At 37.0% G+C, this 24,879-nt stretch overlaps 4 protein-coding genes across 4 annotated transcripts; all 4 read left to right on the top strand.

The window, feature by feature from the left end:
• Window positions 1-1,749: 1,749 nt before the first annotated feature.
• On the top strand, window positions 1,750-6,312 carry LOC134842610 (helicase POLQ-like). Its single transcript, XM_063859026.1, has 2 exons — window positions 1,750-3,457; window positions 4,901-6,312. Exons 1-2 carry the CDS (start codon window positions 1,768-1,770, stop codon window positions 6,190-6,192), a joined length of 2,982 nt encoding a protein of 993 aa, XP_063715096.1. The 5' UTR covers window positions 1,750-1,767; the 3' UTR covers window positions 6,193-6,312.
• A 244-nt stretch (window positions 6,313-6,556) lies between these two features.
• On the top strand, window positions 6,557-11,297 carry LOC134841956 (uncharacterized). Its single transcript, XM_063858058.1, has 3 exons — window positions 6,557-7,181; window positions 7,577-7,756; window positions 10,205-11,297. Exons 1-3 carry the CDS (start codon window positions 6,563-6,565, stop codon window positions 10,927-10,929), a joined length of 1,524 nt encoding a protein of 507 aa, XP_063714128.1. The 5' UTR covers window positions 6,557-6,562; the 3' UTR covers window positions 10,930-11,297.
• A 159-nt stretch (window positions 11,298-11,456) lies between these two features.
• LOC134841955 (serine/threonine-protein kinase RIO2-like) lies at window positions 11,457-13,752 on the top strand. The gene is made up of 2 exons (XM_063858057.1): window positions 11,457-11,838; window positions 13,588-13,752. Exons 1-2 carry the CDS (start codon window positions 11,490-11,492, stop codon window positions 13,713-13,715), a joined length of 477 nt encoding a protein of 158 aa, XP_063714127.1. The 5' UTR covers window positions 11,457-11,489; the 3' UTR covers window positions 13,716-13,752.
• A 16-nt stretch (window positions 13,753-13,768) lies between these two features.
• On the top strand, window positions 13,769-17,546 carry LOC134841954 (uncharacterized). Its single transcript, XM_063858056.1, has 3 exons — window positions 13,769-14,185; window positions 15,924-16,168; window positions 16,505-17,546. The coding sequence occupies exons 1-3, from the start codon at window positions 13,837-13,839 to the stop codon at window positions 17,492-17,494; spliced, it is 1,584 nt and encodes a 527-aa protein (XP_063714126.1). The 5' UTR covers window positions 13,769-13,836; the 3' UTR covers window positions 17,495-17,546.
• The last annotated feature ends 7,333 nt before the right edge of the window (window positions 17,547-24,879 follow it).

The raw sequence follows: 24,879 nt of genomic DNA, 5'->3' as shown, positions 1-24,879 counted from the left end.
TTTTAAATGAGGTTTACATTATTACATTTTCTGCATTTCTCACAGAAACAGCCAATTCTAGAAGTGCAGAGATCGTTTTCGTAAGACGCCATAATGAAATAATTCCAGCACAGTTTTGAAAGAATCTTCTTAATTTCAATTAATCTCAGTCGTATCAAATCTTACCTCCAAACACGGATTGCTCAAAACTTTTTGAATTTGACTTAGATGTCAACGGCGTCGACATTCTTCTCGCCACAGCTTTCGACTTGATCTCGTTTTCAAAAAATGAGATCAGAAGTCAAAAAAAATTGACAGCAGCTCTGACATAGGCTTGCAAATGGGTTATTACGCAGGCATCGGAGATAGATAGGAAACAGCAATTATTTTAAGTAAGACACTTTTCGAAGCTGGTTTGTATCTCGGGGTAAGTGAGGGTGCTTTTGATTGCAACGGAAACGCCTCCGTGTTTAGATTTGTGCGTTGATTGCGTACAAATCTTTTCTCAAAATATCGTAACCAGGGAGAAATAGAACATTGTCGTGTACTTCCTTACAAGAAATGAGGCGTTGTCTCGGTGTCTCCAGATGATCTCAACCAGCTAGAGCTTACGTGTTGTTCAGGGTTGCACTGATATGAGGGTTTCAACCAGTGTGATATGAGGGTTTCAACCAGTGTAGGGTTTCAGAGGGTTAGTTCTGCTAGGTGCTTGACTACTTGAATAACAGGAATTTTTGTTTTCTTAATTTCTTCAAGATTATTCGGGGTATCCTGCCGCTGAAGGTATATTAGTTGCAATAATCCTGCTTTGAAGTGTTTTATAGTTTATCAGCTCGGAGGCCGGACAGAATTGGCAGTTACTACGATGTTTCGGTAGTTGTTGATAGTCGTGCGAGATGACGATGCTCTTTTTGTTTCGAAGATAGCCTTTCAACAGAAGATTTTAGGCAATTTTCAAAGAGCTTGTGACACGTTTGTTGAAGCTTAGTCAGGTAATTGCTGTTACTTTTCTCGGGTTCAAATGGTGTTCGAAATTGTAAGTCGCGGCTCTTTATGCATTCACAAGGAAGCTGCTGGCACCAATGAAAAATACTATGCGGAGTCGGTTTCTAAAAACCTTTGACAGGACCGATCGCACAACCTGTCACTTGAAGCACACTGTTTAATAAATGTGTTTCAAGTGAAATGCTGTGAGATCGGTCCTATCAAGGTGTAATTGAATAATTCTTTTTTTACTTCAATTCATTATTTGAAGACCATTGTTGTCAATTATGTCTACTTCTTCAGCATTCTATGCGTTCAAGTGGTTCTCTCAGCACACTACGCGCAGAAAATGACTATAATTTGAAACCGGATTTTCTTTTTTCTAACATGTTTTTTTTTTCAATAATGGGGAGCTTCGAGCGCATTCTTGTTCAGATCTGAATGTGCTTAGATGTCGTCTATCGTGATGCAACTGCCATTTTTGTGGTGTAAAATTTAAAAAATTTTAAACTATATTCGACATATTGTTTTATAAATGCTATTGCTGATTTTGTATCAAAGTACTGAATTGATTTGATTTTCAATCAGTTTTTCTCAGATTTAGTTTACCAAGATCATATTAAGTTTATCAACTTGAGAAGTATGATGTTTCACGACTATATTTCTGTTGGCCGAGGATTTAGAAATCTAGAGAAGATCAAAGGTTGAAAACACTTGTCGCCTAACTTGAACAGGAGTTGAAAATGCTCTGAAAAAAGAAAGATTATTGTGATTGATTCCAGATATTGATGAAAGAGTTTGTGAATGCGCAAGTCAAGATGTAAATCAAAAGTAGAAACTCGTGATGAGTTGAGAGAGATTGTTGAAGAGAGCCAAGACATTTTATCAAGAGGATCGGATTCTCATTTGATCTATCAGGGCTCAAAAGTCAATCCGGAGATAGGAGAATTGGAGACAAATTTAACCAATGTTTCCACTGTCGAGAAAAATGGGGAAGATACTGAAGATAAAAATGAAGTTCTGTCTGACAGTTTATTCGATTTGAACATGACAGTGTTGAACAAAACATCAGAAGGAGTGCAAATAGCAGAAAATGAAATCAAATCGAAAGCTGTGGCGAGAAGAACGTCGACGCCGTTGACATCTAAGACCCGCAAACGGTCACAGAAAAGTCCGTATCTGTTAAGATCACCCTCAGTTATGGGAACTTCGGGAAAAGATATCGAAGAGTCAGGTGCTGGAACTCCAGGAAACTTGACTAAAAGTATACGAAAACGTCTCAAAGTGAATTCAGACTCGCTATCTAAGTCGCCAATAATTGGTTCGAAACGGGCAAATGTTAGTTCAGTTGAATCTTCTGCTATTGAATTTGATTCCAATTTGCAAAAAGATGGTTTGAATTTTGATACAGAGAGCGCTGATAGTTTCTACGGATTACCGCTGACGGCTAAAAAAATCTTCGAAGAAACAAGAAAGATAAAGAAGCTTTTCGACTGGCAAATTGAGTGTCTTAAATTGGGGTCTTTGAATCAGAGGCGAAATTTGATTTACTCGCTGCCAACTAGCGGAGGTAAAACATTGGTAGCTGAAATTCTATTGCTTAAGGAAGTTATCGTTAATGAAAAAGATGCAATTTTTGTGTTTCCTTTTGTATCGATTGTGCAAGAAAAGTTGAAAGGATTCATACCTTTCGCGAATGAGCTCGGGTTTGCTGTTGAAGAGTACGCAGGTAGCAAGGGGTCTATTCCGCCGCGGAAAAAAAGCAAAAAGACCATATTTTTGGGAACAATTGAAAAGATTCACATTATGCTCAACAGTTTGATTGAGTCAAATGGTCTAGAATCGATAGGGTTAATTGTTATAGACGAACTTCACATGTTAGGAGAAAGGGATCACAGTTCGTCTTCAAATCGCGGAACAGGATTGGAAGTTATGCTTTGTAAAATTATGCACGTTTCGAGGTCAACTCAAATTATAGGCATGTCGGCTACATTAAAAAATATACAGGAAATCGGAATTTTTTTGAATGCTGAAGTTTACACTAATAATTTCAGACCGGTTGAACTGAAACAAATGGTTAAGTTTGCAGACGCAGTTTTCACTGTGAACACCGGTGCCAATTGTAATTTTGAAGAGAGTTTGTTCAAAATGGACCGAACAGTTACGTTTAATTACACTAAAGAGCAGACATTCAAAGATCCTGATCACATTGTGGGACTATGCAGTGAAGTTATTCCTCACAATTCGTGTCTAGTGTTTTGCGCGAGTAAGAAGAACTGTGAGAATGTGGCTTCGTTAGTGTGTAGTTTCATGCCTCCCGCTTTGAAGTCGGTGGAGCTGGAGAATCGCGAGGCACTGCTGGCGGAGTTGCAGAGTGACGCTGAGGGTAATCTGTGTCCGGTGCTCCAGTTCTGTATCCCGTATGGAGTCGCATATCATCACTCGGGACTGACGATGGACGAAAGAAAGGCAATTGAAGATGCATATTTACAAGGTTACTCGATTTACACTCTCTTTGCTTAATGATTGTACTAAGATGATGATTTTATCCTCATCTGAATAAAATCATGAACTTCCAAGAATTATTTTACAACCACAAATTTTGAAGAAGTATTTCACAACCATAAACTTCGAAGAATCTATTTTATATTTCAATATTTAAATGCTTCACTATCTCGCCATGTTTAAGCTTTTTCAACGTAATATTTTTGCATGTTTAAGCTTTATCTCTCCATGTTTAAGCTTTTTCAACGTATTATTTTTGCTTGTTTAATGAAAGAGTTTTTGCACAAGTGTTTCGACAAGTATGAAAGTAGCAACCCAAAAGTGGGATGTTGTCAGCGCTCCCCAGGGATTCCCAATATGAGTACCAAAATTTTTTAAGTTTACGAGATACGACGATTCTTGTGATTTTTTTGAAGGTTTTCATAAAACTTAGATTCACAAATTTCCAGAAAATTTGAAATTTTCAACCATGTAATTAGGTGCTTTCAGTGTACTCTCCGGCAATGCAAATCTTACCTCCAAATGTGACCGTGCAAATTCTTTTAATTTCCTAGATAAGAGGTTTTTTTTCTGATTTCTCAAAAAATTCAAAGAACTTACATACAAAGACTTGTCAAAAGTTGAAATTCTCAACCCTATAGTGCGAGGCTCTGTCTGCTAGGGTAATTTCAGGTGCTTCAAACTGTGCATTCAAATATGGTTGCTTAAATATGTTTAGATTCTGAGATATGACGCGTTTTATGATTTTTTCAGAATTTTTCTGAAAATATAGATTCAGAAAATTTCAAAAAATCTGAAATGGCCAACCCTGTAGCCAGGTGATGTCGATGTACTCTCAGAGATTGTTAATCTTTCCGAAAAAGATGACTGCTCAACTGCTTTTGGTTTTGAGATGTGACGTTTTTTCAATATTTTCCAAGTTTGATTGCTCAAATTATCTTAGTTTCTGAGATATGCGGTTTGTTATGGTTTCATAAAATTTTCAAAAACTTCGCAAAGTTTGAAAAAATCAACACTATGGCGAGGTGCTCTCAAGGTAATCTCAAGGAATGTTTATCTGAAAAAACAAATACGACTGCTCAACGCCTTTAATTTTCTTAGATTTGTTAGTTTTTTCTTTTTTGAAAGTTTTCAAAAGTTAAATTAAAAAAAAAAAACAATTCAAAGTTTGAAATAGTCGACCCGTTGGTGGGGTGATGTTAGGTTATTAATAGCGGTTGCAGATAGGAACTTCATCCAAATTTTATCGCTCAAGTTTTTAAATTTTCGATTGCGTTTTTGTTGATATTTCAAAGTTTTTCATTAAACATGCAATTAAATTAAGAAGAACGAGTCTGAAAAAAAGTGTCTTAGATTTTGTTCAATTGGTTCGTACTCATAATTTAAATCGATCGCGATGTTCAAATCGGGTTTACACAGCCTTTTGATTTAGGAACACTTTGTCTGCTCTGCTGCACGTCAACTTTGGCAGCCGGGGTCAATTTACCGGCCAAAAGGGTCATCATCAGGTCACCTTACGTGGGAAGGGACTTCATCAACCCCACCCAGTATAGACAAATGATCGGACGGGCGGGCAGGACTGGCTTATCATCTGAGGGTGAATCGATTCTAATTGTGAACAAAAGTTCTGACAGAAACAAAATCGACAAACTTGTCCGGGCCGAATCTGACTACTGCAGGAGTGGGCTGCTGTCTGAAAATACGAATGTTCTCAAACAGGTTTTATTGTCGTTAGTTGGGTTAAAAATCTGCGAAACCTTAAATGACGTGCAAGTTTTTTTGTCGTCGTCTCTAGCTGCAAAACAACAGAAAAATAAAAAGATCGATTTGTCTAAATTGTTACAAGAACTAGTTGACTCTGGTTTGATGAAAATAACAAAAAGTGACGAAGAATCTGATGATTGCTTGTCAACGTTGAGCATAACTCAAATTGGAACCGCTTGCTACAGAAGCTCGTTACCTTTAGACTATGTTGGAACTATTTATAAAGACTTGGAAAAAGCCTCCAAGCATTTAGTTGTAGATTCGTACATTCATTTACTATACATTTGCGTCCCAAATGATAGCCTGTTAACGGTTTTTGACATTGACTGGAATCATTATTTGAAAATATTTGGAAGTTTAAGCGAAGAAATAGTTTCATTTGCTGGTGTTTTGGGCATTTCTGAACTGAGTTTGATTTCGAAAGCGACTGGGATGGCAAGATCCGACACGAATAAGTCTGATATAGTATTGTCTAAACTGTATTGTGCTCTTATTCTGAACGAACTTATTGCCCCGACAAATATTTGGGAGGTTGCAAAAAAGTTCAGTGTTTCACGAGGCATAGTGCAGAATCTACTAAGTTCATCGTCCAGTTTTTGTTTTCACTTGAGCCAATTTTGCAAAAATCTCAGCGAGTTTTGGGCCTTGACCGAGCTGTTGCAAATAATTCAAAAGAAACTTAATTTTACATTTAGTCAAGAGTTACACGTTCTGCTGGAAATTCCTCAGGTCAAATATGGCCGCGCAAAGCAACTTTACAATGCTGGTTTTAAGACGCTGGCTTGCATTGCGACTGCAGAGCCTAAAACATTGATGAGCAAACTTGAAGGCTCCATTTCTTTCACAGGCTGTAAAAGTTTGATCCAGGGAGCGCAAATGGTGTTAAATGAGAAAATAGATGCCCTAAACGACGAAGCGGAAGAATTGAAAACGGTGCCACCTGATTTGAAAATTGGTTGAAAACTGAAGCGTTTTGATGCTAAAATCGTGTTATTTATTAATGAATTGATAAATTGTATTGTATTTTGATTCTGTTTTTAGTCTGAAGTAGCTGCTAAATAAATCTACGGTTTGAAAGAAGTTTTGGATGTGTATTCGGACACCAATCATCTTGTGATTGGAACCAGAAAAGGGTAAAAACTATAATTTGCTTTTCTGAAGGGCTAATTTTCATTGCGTATTGAACTCTGCTCTTTCAGCGAGTCTCTTTGGTTCGCCAGCTTTGAAACTCTATATAGTAGTAAATTCCGTGATGTGTAGTAAATCTGTTCTCAAAACGAGTAAGAAAATCTCCAGCTGAATGAACGCGTTAATTTTTTAGATTGAAATAATGAATCAAGAGTTGCCTGAAAGGCTCGCTGAAGTGAAAACAGAACTGAACAAGGATGAGCCCGCTCGACAACAATCTGAACTACCTTTTCAGAAGTTTTTCAAGAAATCCGAGTACGAAGTACTGGACGGATTGCGCAATCAGCTCACTTACCAATCTACAAAGAAAGTATTAACAGAACGTACGCTGGACGAAATTCAAGAGTCACTCAATGAAATAGGCGACTCCGTGTTGCAAATGAATAAACTCCAGTCATACAAAGGTTATAGTAAAACGTTTGAGCAAATAATTGCAGAGGCTGAAAAAAGCGTGGTGAAATTACAGAAGGAAATCGAAACTTACAAGTCAAAAGTGGAATTAAAATGTGAGCTTAATTCTAGCATGTCGCCCTCGAAAACACCGGATATTATGTCATCGGAGATTATGGCTGGAGATCAAGTTGTGACGTCATCGCCTCGATCTCATTCGAGTGCAGTTTCTGGGAAGATAAAGTCGGGAGGTGGTACTGGCTTGTCAAAAATGGAAGAACTTGATCGCGAATTGAATGACTGTCAGCGCAGGAATAAAACGGTGTTGGTTGAAGAATGGCAATTTCGTGAGAGTTATTATGACAAATTGAGTAAGTTGAATTTAATTGTTGAGAGTTGAAGATTGGAGTTAGAGGATGTTGTCATTAAGTTGCTGTGATCTTCTGTGATTTTTCTTGGAAATGCGAAAGTTAAGATTTTTCCGAAAAACAAGGCAGTGTTTGTTTTTTCTGTTTACTCGCGTTCATTGTCTCTTTTCCACCTGTCTGTTGGCTATTTTTAGTTTTAAACTCTTTTTCGTTCTCGCTCGTTTTCGCACTCGTTAAATAATTTAAAGTGGGAGCGCAGGTCGAGAAAGGTATCCTTTTTTTGGTGGTTGTCTGGCTGGCATAAAAAGCTTTGAGAAAACCAATCTAATGACTTAGTGTCATCATTTTGACAAGAGTTGCGGTAGCGTGTAGTTATAACAAAGCCTGTTGTGTTCTAGAAGAACTAGAAAGTCTGAAGTCGGCCATCAGCTCGAGTCCCGACTTAACTTCGGACCCAGTATTCGCTGGACTGTTCAAGGAGTGGTTAGAGCTGAGAGCGTCAGAGAGCTTCTTCAAGGCAGAGAAGTTTCTGCTGGACCAGGAAATGAAGTCGTTGGAACGCAACAACGCCATCAACTGTGAGTTTCTTATTTTTCTTATAGGGTTTAGATGGGGATATATGATAGGGTTTTGTCAATTCGCTTGCTTGCGTTCATTGACTCTTTCAACTGTCTGTTGGATTTGTTTTTTTTTACTTTGCAGCTTCCGTTTTAATGTCTTTTGGCTAGTTTGTAATGTTTGTTTGTATCGCAAGTGGTGCCCAGTGGAACAAGGGAGGGATTCTTCGGCGGGGGAGATTTAGATGGTCTGATGGACAGAACTTTGCCTGTGGTGCATCTGAAATGGCCTGTCTAATTCTAAAACAGTGTAATTGTTTTTGAAGCTATTTAAAATTGTTAAAGATACAGAACATCGTTCACTAAATTTTTTGAAAGGTGTAACAGTGTTAAATTTTAGTGCGAAATGCCATCCCAGTAGATGATGGTGGTTGTCCATTTCGAACTGTTTGCAGTTTGTTTTATTGGCAGCGTGGGACCAGGCAGGGTTCGCATAATCTAAAGTTGGCCTTAACAAAGCTTCAAAAAGTTTTTCAAAAGTTTCTGAGGATATTCGCCTGCAATTTCTGCGAAATGTAGGGACTAGTCAAAGAAAGCACCAAGTTTGTTGAGATGTTTCTCACTAGGGACAGTCTAGCGGTGTTCTTTTCCATATTCGGGACGGTGTGAAAATCTTCATTTAAATGAAGAAAGCAGCCTGGCCGAAGCTTTAAAGGAACCGTGAGGTAAATAATTTTTGTTAGTTAGTTAGATAACTGAATAAGATTGACGAGGCTGTTGAAATTTTGCTGGAAAGGACAACAGGGTTGAATTCGTTCGAGTAAGACTGCTGTTTTATATCGTCGGGCGGAAGTGGAGCGTGATGGACGTGAAATAAAGTGTTGGGGATAAGCCAGCCTTGAGGGAAGCCTGTACGAGCAGTGCTAAATATTGACAGAGCATACATGTGAACATAGTTTTTGATTGACGCCATCTCAGGTAGTTTCACAACCACTGAATTAGGCTTTCCAGTGCGCTGGTGTCATGAAGGAGCTCCACGAGGGTGCAATGGCTGACCATGCCAAAAGCTTTTGAGAAATCAAGTGTGGCCAGGATTCTCATATTTGGGGTAAAACCGTCGCTGATGAAAAATTGAAGAGTGGAAAGTACTGTGGTGGTTGGAAAGGCTTTGATTAGCGTGGAATGGATCAAAGAATCTAAAATTTTGACAGCTGGGCCTGAAATAGACACCGGGTGGTACGAGTCTGAAGATAGGAGATCTTTGATTGGTTTGGGTAGGGTTACCACTTCAGATTTTTTTTCCAATTTTTAGTACTTTTGTGTAAAGCGAAATATTAAGTTTTTGCTTAAAATGCTATTGCTATTGGTCGTATAGGTTTAAGGTGGACTGTGCATTGACCATTCGGTTCTAATGCGTTTCGGTTCTAATGCGTTTCGGTTCTAATGCGTTTCGGTTCTAATGCTTTCGAGGGCTTTTTCGCTTTGATGTTTTTTTTTCAGTTTCCAGAGGGATAAAGCTTAATAAGCCTTCGAATCTAAGTTTAAGGGCTTTTGTCTTAGTTACTCTTTGAGCTTTATCATCTGTATGGGTTTTTTTATTGTTCCGACTTTCGAAGAAAACGGAATATTTATGCTCGGTGTGTTTTTTTTTCAGTCACTTTTCACCAATCGAAATAATAGTTTTCAACAAAATTTTTAAACCCCATCGAAGATATAGACTTTCTGAGTTCAAATAAAAAAAGTTATTTCACCTCCGATTTTTTTTGTAAAGTTCTGGGGGTTTGAAAAATTGCCAAATTTGCCATGTTTTGGACAAACTTATGCGCGCTTTTTAGAGTTTATTCATAATGCTGAGAGCGTAACGCAAATTATTTATGCGTGTCGAATTATCCCGCAAAACAAAATCGTTCCAAATAGAGATGAGGCAAGCTAATTGGCCGTAAAAATTTTGTACGACTCATTGTACGACCAAAATGGATAGGTTTTCAATATTTTCTTTTCCCAAAAGCTATTTGATATGAATTAAGGGACTGTCGGAACATTCAGGGCCTTACCCTGATATGCGAGCAGTCTTGCTTAATATATTGCACGTTCAAAGCATTTGCCATTCTTCCGGCTGAGAAAGTTTCTAGTCCTTAAAACTAATTGGGTGGGTTCCTACCAGACTTGCTGCTATTTACTGATTACTTCATGACCTTATTACTTTCCAGAAATTACTGGACGTCGTATGCTGACTAAAAATATGGAGGAGTTGTTCCCATTTTTTCTTTGTCTTATGAAATTTTGGCCATGATCTCTTTGCTTAAAACATTTTGATTTTTTCCTGGAGTTTTTTAATAATCAGTCGTGAAGTTTCATAATGTTTTTTTTTCCAAGTTATTGTTTTGAAACCCTAACTAACTGGGTTTTCAAGTTATCCTTGAAAGTTAAAATGTATTCAAAAGATGGGTGTACCTTGGAATGTTTTAGTGATGGAGTCTCAGAAATCAGCGGATGTTCTTGCAGAAATAGAGAATCTGGAGTTGGAAGCAATTGAAAATCAACAGAAACTGCAGTCACTATTCACTGAAGTATACCAGTCAAATGGCTCAATTCAGAAAATCCAACAAGAAAACGTAGATCTAATCAACAACAGTCTCCTGCCCTCTCTGGAAATAGCAGAAGATTTTTCTAACCTACCTGACAGAATTAAAAATGACACAGCTTGTCTGAAAACAGAACTTTTAGACCAATCTAGTATTGATATAGTATGCAATGCCTTGAAAAATCCAGGAGACGAAAGAACAAACTTCGAATTCAGGAAAGAAATGAAACGGGTTTTGGGACTTAGCTCAGCTGTGCGCGATGATCAAATTTTGACAGCAGTTGAAAAGAAAATTGCTTTAAAAGAGTCACTAGATCGGCAAAAACTGAGTTTACATAAAAGTGTGAAATCCAGCGCAGAAACTGAAAATGCGATGAAAGATTTTCCACATCTTTGCGAAGATATTGTGATGAAAAACGAAAAACAGTTGACTAAATTTAAAACTAGCGAAGCTAGAGGAAAATGCGCTAAGCATTTGCAGGAAATAGAAAAGAAATTAGCAGAAATTGAAGACGAATGCGGCCAATTTGTTGTTCCATGGATGAAAGTTGATGGCTACTCTTTACGACAATACCGTCAAATGGTGAAAGAAAGATTCGAGCATAAGTAATTTTTTGATCAATGATTGTTTTATGCTACAGCGTGTAACGCCTGTAAGCACTTCTTGTTTTGATACACAGACTTTGTTTCGTGTTTTATGATAATTTAGAAGTTCAAAGAATTGAACAACTGAGATTTTGAGTGGCTAGAGGTGGATTGAAATAGACATAGTATGTAAAAAATATACTCGAATATGGTGCGAGAGACAAGTTCTCTTCGCGGAGAGCCACTTATTCGCTTCTGTAGAATCACTTTGGTATTGAGTCTCTCAAATCGCGTGAATGCACATCACACGTGCCGTACTTGCTGGATGCTCTATTTATAACCGAGTAATTGGTGGTTTTTCAACGGTTTTTTCAATTGGCGATTTTAATAATTTAAGTTCAAACTAAGGCGCTGAGAATGTTTTGTTTTCTCAACCATACGCCTGTTTTGATAAGCGCACATGAGTATTGTTGATGCTAATTATCAATGATGATTATTATAGTCAGCATCTAAGAATGTTTAGCTTTAGCAGTTTTGCTGTTTTTCAGTTGATGAGTGCGTAGTAATCGCAATACATTCAGTAGTATGGGTCGCTTTGATATATCTCTGCTCAAGTACATGACTTCGGAGCAGTTCCGAGTTCTAACTGCTGTGGAACTGGGAATGCGCAACCACGACTTGGTCCCACATCGTCTAGTGGCAGTCATCGCTAACCTCAGACATGGAGGAGCTCACAAAGTGTTGCGGGACCTGGCCAAGAACAGACTGGTGGCTTACGAGACGTGGCGCAATGTCCAGGGCTACAGACTCACTAATCTGGGCTATGATTTCCTAGCGTTGAGGTCTCTCGCTAGTAGAGATATGTTGTCAAGTGTGGGAAACCAGATCGGTGTGGGAAAGGAGTCGGATATCTATCTGGCACTGGACGGAAACGGTTGGTGGGATGTACTTAACAACACCACCTTTTGGTTTTTTCTGAAATAGAACTTCGAGTGATGTATTAGCTACAATTGTTTCAGCTTCGCTTTTGGTTAAAAAACTATTTCGCTCATTGGTTTGGCCAATCTATCCATCTATTATATAGTTGAATGCGGGCTTCACTATCTGGCCACGTTTAAGCTTTTTCAACATAATATTTTTTGCATGTTTAACAAAAGAATTTTTTCAAGCTTAAGCCATATCGTATTTTGCAATGGTTAAGAATTGTTTTTCGATGTTCCAGTTTGGTTTATTTCACCGAGATTAGAATAAGCAGCCCAATAGTGGGATGCTGTCAGGTTGCGAATTTGGCCTCCAATTATGAATGCCCAAATTCTTTATGTGTACGAGATAGGACGATTTTTATTTTTTCAAAAAATTTTAGAACACTCAAATTACAAAAAACTTGACAAATTTGAAATTTTTGTAGTTTTTCCAGAATTGACGTTTTTTGTAGTTTTTTTGCAAAGTGTTAAATAATTTATTTTTTTTCTTCAAAATTTGAAATTCCTTACTCCGTAGTTTGGGGCTGTCAGAGTACTCTCAGGGGTTGCGAATCTTGTCTCCAAATATGACTGCTCAAATCTTGTTACTTTTCGAGTTATGACCTTCTGTTTTTTATGGTTTTTTCAAAACATTTTTTAGAAGTTTTAATTTTTAAATTCTCAACCCTGTAGTTGGATGCTGTCAGAGTACACTCAAAGGATGCAGATCTTATTACCAATATATGCGGTTTTTATGAGTTGTTGAAAGTTCAAAGCACCGGAGGTGCGATTCACGCAAGTTTTATTTATATTGCAGAAAAAAATGTGAGACGAGGTAGTTGCAAAATGTTTTGAGATGCATAATTTGTGAATCTATATTATATCAAAAACAAGGATTACCTGTTGCTCTAGTCCAGAATGTTTTGACAACGGTTACGTAAGCCGAGAAGTTTAAATGATAAAAGCAAATAATTTCAGAAAAAAAATAACTTAATTAAAAATAATACTTTTTTTGCATTTGTTGCTTTTAAACTCAAAAAGCAGATTTAAAAATTTTCATAAATAGTATTTTTCTTTATCGTTCAATTTCTGAAAGTGGAATTTAATTTTTAGATTTCCCAGCGGAATAAAAAATTTACATGCTAATCCAGGTTTCTCGAATTGGGTCAATATTGTGCAAAAATTGTCAATCATAATTTGTTTCAGATCTTTAAGCCATATATTTTTTCTTCGAAAGTTGAGATTTGAAAAAAAAACAAGTGAGTGTTATTTTTTTTGCGGTTTACTTGCGTTCATGGTGGTTTTCTTGCTTGTGTTTGCGAAAACTTGTCTGTGTAGACGTTGTTTCCGATTTTTTTTCCGACCTATTGGCTTCCTTCTCATTATCTTTGTGCTAGCGTGCAATGCTATTTATTGAATTAGATGAGAGGCTGCTGTTCAGGTCTTCGTAACCTACTTTTTTTCATTGTGTTTGCCATGGTTGAATACAATAAAATAGGGCATCTATTTTATGCGTGATTCCGAATGCCATATTTAGCAAATAGATCACGGGCGCATATTATGCAATATAGCTAGAAATAATTGTAAAGAAAATATCCACTAATCTTGTTTCAATATGATCTCACAAAGGTATTCCGAAACACATGGAAGACAATAGCCGCCTTAGAGAGTGAACAAGTGAGTGAAAGCATTGAACTAATTGACAAGTCTGTTCTGTTCAGGAGAGGAGTGTGTGATCAAATTGCACCGACTGGGTCGCACTTCGTTCCGCAAAGTTAAGGAAAAGCGGGACTACCAGAAGAGGGGACGGTTTTCTCAACCATACGCCTGTTTTGATAAGCGCACATGAGTATTGTTAATGCTAATTATCAATGATGATTATTATAGTCAGCATCTAAGAATGTTTAGCTTTAGCAGTTTTGCTGTTTTTCAGTTGATGAGTGTGTAGTAATCGCAATACATTCAGTAGTATGGGTCGCTTTGATATATCTCTGCTCAAGTACATGACTTCGGAGCAGTTCCGAGTTCTAACTGCTGTGGAACTGGGAATGCGCAACCACGACTTGGTCCCACATCGTCTAGTGGCAGTCATCGTCAACCTCAGACATGGAGGAGCTCACAAAATGTTGCGGGACCTGGCCAAGAACAGACTGGTGGCTTACGAGACGTGGCGCAATGTCCAGGGCTACAGACTCACTAATCTGGGCTATGATTTCCTAGCGTTGAGGTCTCTCGCTAGTAGAGATATATTGTCAAGTGTGGGAAACCAGATCGGTGTGGGAAAGGAGTCGGATATCTATCTGGCACTGGACGGAAACGGTTGGTGGGATGTACTTAACAACACCACCTTTTGGTTTTTTCTGAAATAGAACTTCGAGTGGTGTATTAGCTACAATTGTTTCAGCTTCGCTTTTGGTTAAAAAACTATTTCGCTCATTGGTATGGCCAATCTATCCATCTATTATATAGTTGAATGCGGGCTTCACTATCTGGCCACGTTTAAGCTTTTTCAACATAATATTTTTTGCATGTTTAACAAAAGAATTTTTTCAAGCTTAAGCCATATCGTATTTTGCAATGGTTAAGAATTGTTTTTCGATGTTCCAGTTTGGTTTATTTCACCGAGATTAGAATAAGCAGCCCAATAGTGGGATGCTGTCAGGTTGCGAATTTGGCCTCCAATTATGAATGCCCAAATTCTTTATGTGTACGAGATAGGACGATTTTTATTTTTTCAAAAAATTTTAGAACACTCAAATTACAAAAAACTTGACAAATTTGAAATTTTTGTAGTTTTTCCAGAATTGACGTTTTTTGTAGTTTTTTTGCAAAGTGTTAAATAATTTATTTTTTTTCTTCAAAATTTGAAATTCCTTACTCCGTAGTTTGGGGCTGTCAGAGTACTCTCAGGGGTTGCGAATCTTGTCTCCAAATATGACTGCTCAAATCTTGTTACTTTTCGAGTTATGACCTTCTGTTTTTTATGGTTTTTTCAAAACATTTTTTAGAAGTTTTAATTTTTAAATTCTCAACCCTGTAGTTGGATGCTGTCAGAGTACACTCAAAGGATGCAGATCTTATTACCAATATATGCGGTTTTTATGAGTTGTTGAAAGTTCAAAGCACCGGAGGTGCGATTCACGCAAGTTTTATTTATATTGCAGAAAAAAATGTGAGACGAGGTAGTTGCAAAATGTTTTGAGATGCATAATTTGTGAATCTATATTATATCAAAAACAAGGATTACCTGTTGCTCTAGTCCAGAATGTTTTGACAACGGTTACGTAAGCCGAGAAGTTTAAATGATAAAAGCAAATAATTTCAGAAAAAAAATAACTTAATTAAAAATAATACTTTTTTTGCATTTGTTGCTTTTAAACTCAAAAAGCAGATTTAAAATTTTTCTTTATCGTTCAATTTCTGGAAGTGGAATTTAATTTTTAGATTTCCCAGTGGAATAAAAAAATTACATGCTAATCCAGGTTTCTCGAATTGGGTCAATATTGTGCAAAAATTGTCAATAATTTGTTTCAGATCTTTAAGCCATATATTTTTTCTTCGAAATTCGAAAGTTGAGATTTGAAAAAAAAAAACAAGTGACTGTTATTTTTTTTGCGGTTTACTTGCGTTCATGGTGGTTTTCTTGCTTGTGTTTGCGAAAACTTGTCTGTGTAGACGTTGTTTCCGATTTTTTTCCGACCTATTGGCTTCCTTCTCATTATCTTTGTGCTAGCGTGCAATGCTATTTATTGAATTAGATGAGAGGCTGCTGTTCAGGTCTTCGTAACCTACTTTTTTTCATTGTGTTTGCCATGGTTGAATACAACAAAATAGGGCATCTATTTTATGCGTGATTCCGAATGCCATATTTAGCAAATAGATCACGGGCGCATATTATGCAATATAGCTAGAAATAATTGTAAAGAAAATATCCACTAATCTTGTTTCAATATGATCTCACAAAGGTATTCCGAAACACATGGAAGACAATAGCCGCCTTAGAGAGTGAACAAGTGAGTGAAAGCATTGAACTAATTGACAAGTCTGTTCTGTTCAGGAGAGGAGTGTGTGATCAAATTGCACCGACTGGGTCGCACTTCGTTCCGCAAAGTTAAGGAAAAGCGGGACTACCAGAAGAGGGGACGGAAGGTGAGTTGGATCTACCTGTCGAGACTGGCTGCCACCAAGGAGTTCGCATTCATGTCTGCCTTGCACAAAAATGACTTCCCCGTGCCCAATCCGATAGACACTTGCAGACACGTGGTCGTCATGGGACTCTGTCCGGGCTATGTACTCAACCAGGTCAGCCAGCTGAAAATTACCCTTAACTGTGAAGAAAAACACATCATGCAACAGTAGTATACAGTTAAATATTTGTTAGTGTAATGTACTTACGCACTGAACAACAGGTGGCGAGGGGGTGGGATCTCATAGGTTGAAGAGGTCCCAGTGTCATCCGCCTCCTCCAGGTGAGAAGGGCTACGGCGAATGGATGGCATCCATCATCCCCCATGGTTGGTCCTGCATTGTGTAGGACCCAGTGCAATTTTTTGTTTATTGTAAACCGCACATTATTTGTTTAATGTAGAACGCATGCAGGCGCGAATTTAAATAATTGTAGGTTTTGTATACATTTAGGTGTACAAACTTGCTGACCCAGCTCGAGTGTTCACTGAGTTGATGAATGTGCTAATCAGGCTAGCTTCAGTGGGACTCATTCACGGAGACTTGAACGAGTTCAACGTCATGCTCTCTGAAGACTACAAAGTGTCCGTCATCGATTTCCCTCAGATGATCTCAACCTCACACATAAACGCAGAGACACTGTTCAACCGAGACAAATACTGCCTCACCACTTTTTTCAAACGAAGATACGATTTTGTGCCCGAGGGAGACTTGCCGACTCTAGCCGAAATTGAAAAGTTGAGCAGTTTAGACGAAGATGTGAAAGCTAGCGGGTTTTCGGCCGAAGTTGAGGACGAGTGCAATGAGTTGCTAACAGCCAATCAGAATCGAGATAGCGACGAGAGCAGTTGTAGCGAATCAGAAAATGATTCAAACAGTGGTTCTGATTCGTCTCAAAAAAGACAAAATGCACTAGAAACGGTCTCAGAAACCCCAGTGAATGAAACTGAAGTAATTAATAGCGAAAATGATGTCATAATAACTGAACATATAAATGAAAAGGAAGGCAGGAAAATCAGTGAAATCTCCGAGAACCGAGCCTCTGCGGAAGTTGTTGAAAAAATTACATCCGCAGACGTTGACCAACAACAATTAGAAGCTGAGCTAGAAGAAAATTATGAACGAATTTATCCTAACACATCAGATAAAGCGCGTGACTTAAATGAGGAAGTGGGCAGAGATTTGATGTCTAGGTTGAGGTTGGACAGCGAATCTGGGTCCATAGGTCAAAGGTCTAATCGGTCCAAAGCAAGTTCAGCTTATGTGTCGACCACGATTCCACCCAGTGTAATAAAGCAGAGATTGCAGCGCCAAAGTGCAAAACAGTCTAAAAGGGATCAGTGTAGAAAAGCTGTGAAGCACGGAGAGGCGAGTCTGAAGACTAAGAAGAAACAAGAAACTAGTGATGACATTAAGACTTCTGTATCGGCTGTCTGGTTTTGATTCATTTGCTTTAATGCCCCCCCCCCCCTCCCGTACCGTCTGAATTCAAATTATGCTGAACGTTTTTTTCGTCATACTATCAGAGAAAACTTAAAATGCTTGAAAGGGTTGCAGTTTTATATCTAACAACCAGTTTCGCATCAGGGTAAGTAAGTGAAATCTATGTTGTCAATGTAATAATAAGAAGCATCTAAACTAATGACTTGAATGAGTATGGTTACTACAATTAGGAAATAATATCAATCGAGGACTTTCTTTTTTCACAAGCAGCGGTTCAAAGTTTCTCGGTTCTCTGAATATAATTATGGGTGATTTTTAGCATTCATAATTAATTGAGAAAAAAAATAATACGAAGGAAATGGCATATAAAACGAATGTTTGTTTTCAGAACTGGGTTATAAGATACTGTTATAATGCGTTGGCTTCAAATTTGGCGACTTGCTTTTCAGGCATACAAAGGTTTGATTGCCTAATCATGAAATCCTCAGGGCGCGTGTAAATTAATAAGACCTCAAGCTTAATTATACCATATGAAACGGTAATTTTTGTGCAAGGCGCTGGCGATCGATTCTCAGGGTCTGCAAAGTTTTTTCTTATAAAAGAACTTTTGCTTTAGAATTATCTCGAGAGTTTTACCTTGCAATTTTTTTGAAGTTTTTTTTTGCGTGTTATAAGTGCCATTGAACGTATTGTTGGTCGTTTTGATTTTCAGGAAAAAGTGTCAAAACTTATTCACGCCAAGTTTAATCTTTTGCGGTTTGGATTTTGATTTATTTGTAAGTTCACTTCAAACTGTTCACTTCAGAGTTCTTAATTCAGTTCAAAAGTTTTTAATTCACTTCAAATTTGTTTAAAGGAAGGGAAATTATGATCTGCAATAATGAAAGCGAAAATAAACTTCTTGACCCTTAAAAAACATTGCTTTGAAATTCGAGTGGTATATTTTTACTAGCGAACTTTAGTGAGCGTCAGTGTTATACTACGACTATTTTTTTAAAAACCTAAGTAGCAAATATTGGTGCCACTTTTGGGGCACCTTTACGGCTTTTTGATAGCATGTGCTTTGACATTCGAATATTTATAAGCTAACACAGTTGACACATTTTTACACACGAAAAGCTTGTATTATAGTATGAACTCTCTTTTTTCCAACCTGAGTCGCAAATGTTGTTGCGACAAAATGTGTTCATTTTGAAAGATTTCATTTTGATCAATAACCAGCTTTTAAGTTCAGCCAATGCTAAGGATATGAACATAGACTATTATATCACAAATAGCACTTTAGCTTCAAGGTATCATGGATCTATAGCGTAGCGGAGACCCGCAACAAAGTACGAGGGTTCTAACCTGGGAGGGTCGGATGTTTTCGGAACTTTTTCGTATAAGAGTTAAAATGCGTCCGGTCTATAAACTGAAGCATGTTAGTTGGCGAATTTCTTTTTTTTTTTCAAATTGACTGGTATTGCTAATGCGTCATAATTGCCTTGCGTCACTTAGCAATTATGTAGACTCATAATTGACGTCCGTCACTTAAGAAATTTTGTAGGCTCTAAGTTATACTCATTAAGTTTTTCCCAGCTTTGTTATCGGTCATATTTTTGCTTTTACAGGTTCGCCTCTGTATAATTTAATCAAATGAACCGAAAAAGTCAATTGTTTCAAAAAAAAAAATTAACAATAAAAAAACTCGATTTCAAAAATTTTCTTATTCAACATATCTCGCAGTTTTTTGAAATGCATAATTTATTTATAATGTGGCTTTATGCTTTCCAATTTATTACATGCAAAATTAGTGTGGAAAGCTTCAGTTTGTTATATTCCAAACTATTACTTGCAAAATTATGTCTATTTTTCTTTGTTGCCACCTTTGCTGCATAGCTTTGGTAATTTGTTAGCATATGTAGTTGTGCCTAGTGTTTGCCGGTTGTTAAGCTTTCGTAGCTTAGAGGGCAGGGTGTGAGATTCCAATTCTCGAAGTCGCACGTTCGAAGCCCATACGTAGCAAAACTCGAGCAAAACTTGTTTCTATCTTTTCTCATTTCACTTTGAAAAGCTACTTTTTGTCGTATTTCCGCTTGTGTTTGTGAAGCGCAGCTTGGCCTCTGTGTAAAAAAGTCGGTTTTTTCGGTTTTCTTGCATTCAGTCACTGTTTTCCAACTTTCTGTTGGCTGTGTTGTTACATGTTCAGCTCATTTGACTATGAAAGACGAAACTATGTTATTTCAAGTTATTTAAACAAAAATCAGCTCAAATATACGTATGGTTTTATCAGCTATCAAATGATTCAATGATTCTGCTAGCTAAATTGTGTAAAATTGAAATAGTGTCTGAACAATTTTCTAGCTTGATAACATAGGCAGCTAGAACATTTTCTAGCTTGATAAGTAAGTGTTCACTTATTTCGTGGCTTTTCTGCAGAATTCACTATAGATCTGGTTTACTTTTGTTGCATAGCAATATATATTACAGCTGATTTATTGGTGGATAGTGTCAAAAGATTGTTAAGCGCCCATGGCGCAGACGCTACGATGTGTGTTTCTTAATTTCCAGTTCGATGGTTTGATTGTGGCATATTGAAGTTTTTTATTAGTTTCATTGTTTTCATTTTCTCACTTTTTGATCCTTTTAGAGCTACTTTTTGAGATTTTGCTTTCTTGTGTTTGCTGTTCCATTATCTGTTCATTCGCTGCCCTCCATAACGGTGAAAGTTGGTTGCAGCAGTCGTGGTAAGGGGATTCAATATTGAGATGGAAAGAAGGAATTTAAAAATAAAAATTGTAATTAGTTTTAACCTTAGCTAGGGCAGTGAAATGAGGGCTCTATCAGCCCATTAGATTAAAAAATGGACAAAAATGAAGAATTATATTTAGTCTATAATGGACGCCTTCCTTTACTGGCACTGGAATAAAAACCTGATTTTCTTCCGAACGCTTTTAGCTGTATAAGGAGAATAGTTACTTGTCGATTTTTGAATTAAGTTTTTTTCTGGTTTCTAGGGTGATTTCTAGGATTTTCAAAACTGACACAATAATCAAGACAATAATTTAGGATTAAGGAACATATTTACTAATGGTATTCGGTGGAAAATGGCCGAGGAGCAAGCTGAATAATTACATCTGAGAAACCCTGAGGGGACATAATTGAGGGATTGTGAAGGGAAGCAAAAGAGAGTTATGGGTTTTCTTGACCGATTAGGGCCTTAAGGGGATGTAATTTGCATTCCAACAAAGGAAGTTCATCAGTTCGTTGATGGAATTGATGCATTATCTGTCAATCTCAGTTTGACCGCTTGTACATGAAGTTTTTCTGAAATCCAAGTAAAAGAAATGAAATAATAGTTTCAAAAAATGAAGTTTGTTTAATTATTAATAGTTTTGGGTATTCCTCATGAATAATAAGCCGATGTGTATCTGAATTATTTTCGAACGATTGTGAGGTGAAGATAAAAAAAGATAGCAAAAGTTAATGATACTAAAGAATAACTTGGTTGATATTTCCGAAAGGCTGTTATAAGAAAGTGTTTAATGCTGCTGTGTCCCATGGCAAAGTGCTACTATATGGTGTGATGGAATTTCCGAGCCGTTTTATCTCGACAATCGTACTTGTTTGAAGTGGACTGGTGTTAAGTTGAGTTGCGCCGGCCAGGGAGTAAAGTGTTGGCCTTGTGAGTGAGATTAGTTGGCAACTGCATCGTTATCGATTGAGTCGGAGAAGCTACCGATCTTCAGTTTGTGGTTTTCAAAAGAATTGTGCCGGGGAAAAAGCGTAAATGAAATAAAATGAAAACCAGTGTGAAGAGGTGCATAGGTACAGAGAACAAGCAGATATCTATTTAAATATATGTACATATATTTTTTTTAATTTTCAGCGAAATTTCTTTGTAGTTGATTCAATTCTCGCGCAACTGCGACTCTGGTTGAGTTCTGTCTGGATCCTTATCTTTTTTGGCTGGTTTTTTCGTTTTATCTGAGTTTTTTAAGAACTGACGTTCTCTAGCGAGCAATTTAATTGAGATTAGACAGTATATATTGAGTATTTAGCGCTGGAGGACTGCATAATGTACAAAGTAGATGCAATCATTTTAAAGGCTAAGAAAGTTTTCTAATATTGGTAGAAACTGAGGTGGGCAATTCATTGAAATCATTTGAAACCGTACCAACAAAAACAGCTTGTTTCCAAAAATGTGTACCAGCAAAAGAGGTTGAGGTTGTAGGCATTTTTTTCGAAGGCTTTTTCTGACCAAATGAAATTGTAGCAAAACTAGGTGTTTTCTGTCAGTTTGTCGTACAGGAAATAGTCTTGTGAGCTTGACATTAATGCATCGAAATTTAATTTCGCTAACTGTTTTAGTATCTTCAGATAATTATAGTCGCTTCAATAGCTAGGAGATCCATTTATGAGTTTGACATTCCAGTTGCCGAAGTTTAAGCTGAATGCTAGGCTTTAGCAGGATCAGAATGATCTTAATCCCCAAGTTCATTTTGTTTCGTTTGTGTGTATATGCATAGCGCATAGCTTTCTTTGACAAAACGATGATTTTCACGAGTGCAGTTTGGAGAATCAGAACAAAATTTAGTTCGAAGATTTTTGCTGTTTTTGAAACAGATAAGCCAGTTTGCCAGAGGTTTTTCTGAAGCATTGATTATATAATAATTGAGAAAAAAATCATGTGTTTCTTCTACACTGAATCGAGGTTGGAGAGATGAGAAGTGCTGAAATGAGTATCGCTGCTGCACATTTCAAAAAATAACGGACTTCTATCTGTCCAGTATGGCCATTTATCTTCGACGAATATCGAGTGATTCTTCATCAGAGAATGTTTCGATAGCCGTGAAGTTTTGACTGCGTTTGCTCAGCCAAAACATGATTAATTTGTAGATATCAATACTCGTTGTAACCGTGGAAATTCCTGGCAATATTGTCATTTCCTGAGTTTTTACTATTTTTTCTTTTTGGATTCAACTTCCAATGTTCTGCTAATTTTTCTGTTTCTCTGGTATGCTCGGATTATTCCTGCGTTATTGTTTGAAACATTGAGGCCTTCGAGACGGATCAAATAAGCTAGAAAATGTATTGCTTATTCGGTTTCGGGTTGAAAATATCAGTTTTGTTATTCTCGGATTCGGTTAGCCCCGTGTAAAGGTTTCGCAGTTTTTCCGGAGCTTGCTCGAGATCAATACTCGCAGCTGCATCTAGATTTGAATTATCTTTTAACTAGATATTGAGCTCGCTGGTTTCGTTCGGCTGTTAGTATGCGGGCAACCGTCATACTGGCTTGTAAAAATTTCTCCAATTTAATCAGTCGTCAGGTTCTGCAGTTAGTACTGCCATAAAATTTTTGAATAAAAGAGGAATGAAGCGAAATGTTGCGGTTTAAATTTTTTATGAAGCAACAATTAACTTTCAGAAGGTTCGTGAAGATTGTTTTGATTACAATAGAAATTCCAGATGGAATACCATTGCTGTTTGGTATTTGAAAGAAAAAGAGGAATGGATTTTTTAAAGCCCAGGTTTGTACATTCATATTTGTGAAACCCATGTCATTTTAGCAAGACATGGGATAGTAATGAATTTGATGATTTTTCATTCACGATTTTTTTCTCTTGTTGAAAGCTATTCATGAGGTTTTGTAATATTTTCAATCTGTTTAAGCAAATACTTTAAGTTTAAGATAAAAAATTGAAGATAAACGCCACTAAGTTCTCGCCAGGGTTTCTCAAGAAGGGGCTCTTTGCGCTCTCCAAATACGGTGCGCTTCGCGCTATTCAAGAACTTTTTGTTCCTGACAACTGTTTTAAACTTAAAAATACGAAACTCTCATGAAATGCTAAGTGCTTTGAAATGATTTTTGCCAAGATCATGTTGTTTTTTAAGCTTCCAGGAATTCATATTTTTATGGTTTCTGTATAGACGTTTTTTTTTAAAGTTGATTTTAAAAGTTTCAACCTGGGATGGTCAAGGATTAAGTGAGCAAATTTGTTTCTGAAACTAGGATATTCAATTGATTTCTTTCATGTCGGTTTTGTTCGATTAAAAACCTGCTGAACCAGCTGTTTTATGAACTTAATAGGCTCTCATTCTACTTGCATTGTTATGGGGGGTGCTTTGATAGCTAAACGTACCTCTCCTTAAAATTTTTTACTTAAGGACCATTTTCGACAGTTGAAAAAGCAAAAGGCAAAAGATTCGGAAAAGCAAAATTTTTTCTGGGTGCGTTGTTTTTCAAAACATTTTTGCGGTCTTTTTGTTTGAGTTACCTCTTGTGGCAACAACTTGAAGCAAAATTTTGGGCTGTTTATTTCAGGCAAAAAAGTTATTCGTTTTTTTTTAAATCAGAAATAATGGCTGTTCATTTTTTAATTTTTGTAAAAAACCGTGTTTCTTTTTTAGGCGATTAAAATATTCGTTTATGCGATGCTCTTTTGAAAAGTCCTCAATTTTTTTGCAAAAACGAACACCTCTCATCAGCGCTTAATTGTCAGTGCCGCGGAAGAAAGTGAGGATTAAATGTGATCGGGGTGGATTTTTTTTTTAATTCAGATCAATTTTTTTTTTCCGTAAAAGTCTCTCAGGGGGGGGGGGGGGGGGATCTCTGGATCTTCTTGGGCCTCATCGAGTTCCCGCAACACTATATTAACCTGATGCGAGTCTAGACAAACTGCTCGTTTTATAATTTGATGGTACAAGTGTAAAGCGAATGATACGAGCGGTATGGTACGAATGCAATCTATTATATATTTAAATGCGGGCTTCACTATCTCGCCATGTTTAAGCCTCTTCAACGTATTATTTTTGCATGTTTAAGCTATATCGTATATTGCAATGGTTAAGAATTTTTTTTCGATTTTCCAATCTATCTATTATTATATATTTAAATGCGGGCTTCACTATCTCGCCATGTTTAAGCTTCTTCAACGTATTATTTTTGCATGTTTAAGCTATATCGTATATTGCAATGGTTAAGAATTTTTTTTTCGATTTTCCAATTTGATTTTAGTGGTTATTTTACCGAGTTTAAATTAAGCAGCCCAATATCGAATTAGGGGTTGCGAATTTGGCCTCCAATTTTGAATGCCCGAATCATTTTCATTTAAGTTAACGAGATAAGACGATTTTTGAAATTTCAAATAACAAAATAATTTAGAAAACTCGAAGTTCCCAACCCTGTAGTTGGGCGCTGTCAGAGTACTCTAAGGAGTTACAAATCTTGCCTCCAAATATGACTGTTCAAATCCTTGTAGTTTTCGAGATATGACGGTTTTAATGATTTTTTCAAAAATTTTCAGAAAACTTAAATTATTATCAATTTTTTAAAATCTGAAATTCCCAACCCTGAAGTTGGGTACTGTCAGAGTACTATCAAGGATCGCGAATCTTGCCTCCAA

This window comes from Symsagittifera roscoffensis, chromosome 3 (genome assembly GCF_963678635.1).
Source record: "Symsagittifera roscoffensis chromosome 3, txSymRosc1.1, whole genome shotgun sequence".
NCBI lineage: Eukaryota > Metazoa > Xenacoelomorpha > Acoela > Convolutidae > Symsagittifera > Symsagittifera roscoffensis.
The sequence above is the reverse complement of the archived record's forward strand: the minus strand, read 5'-3'. Positions and strand labels throughout refer to the sequence as shown.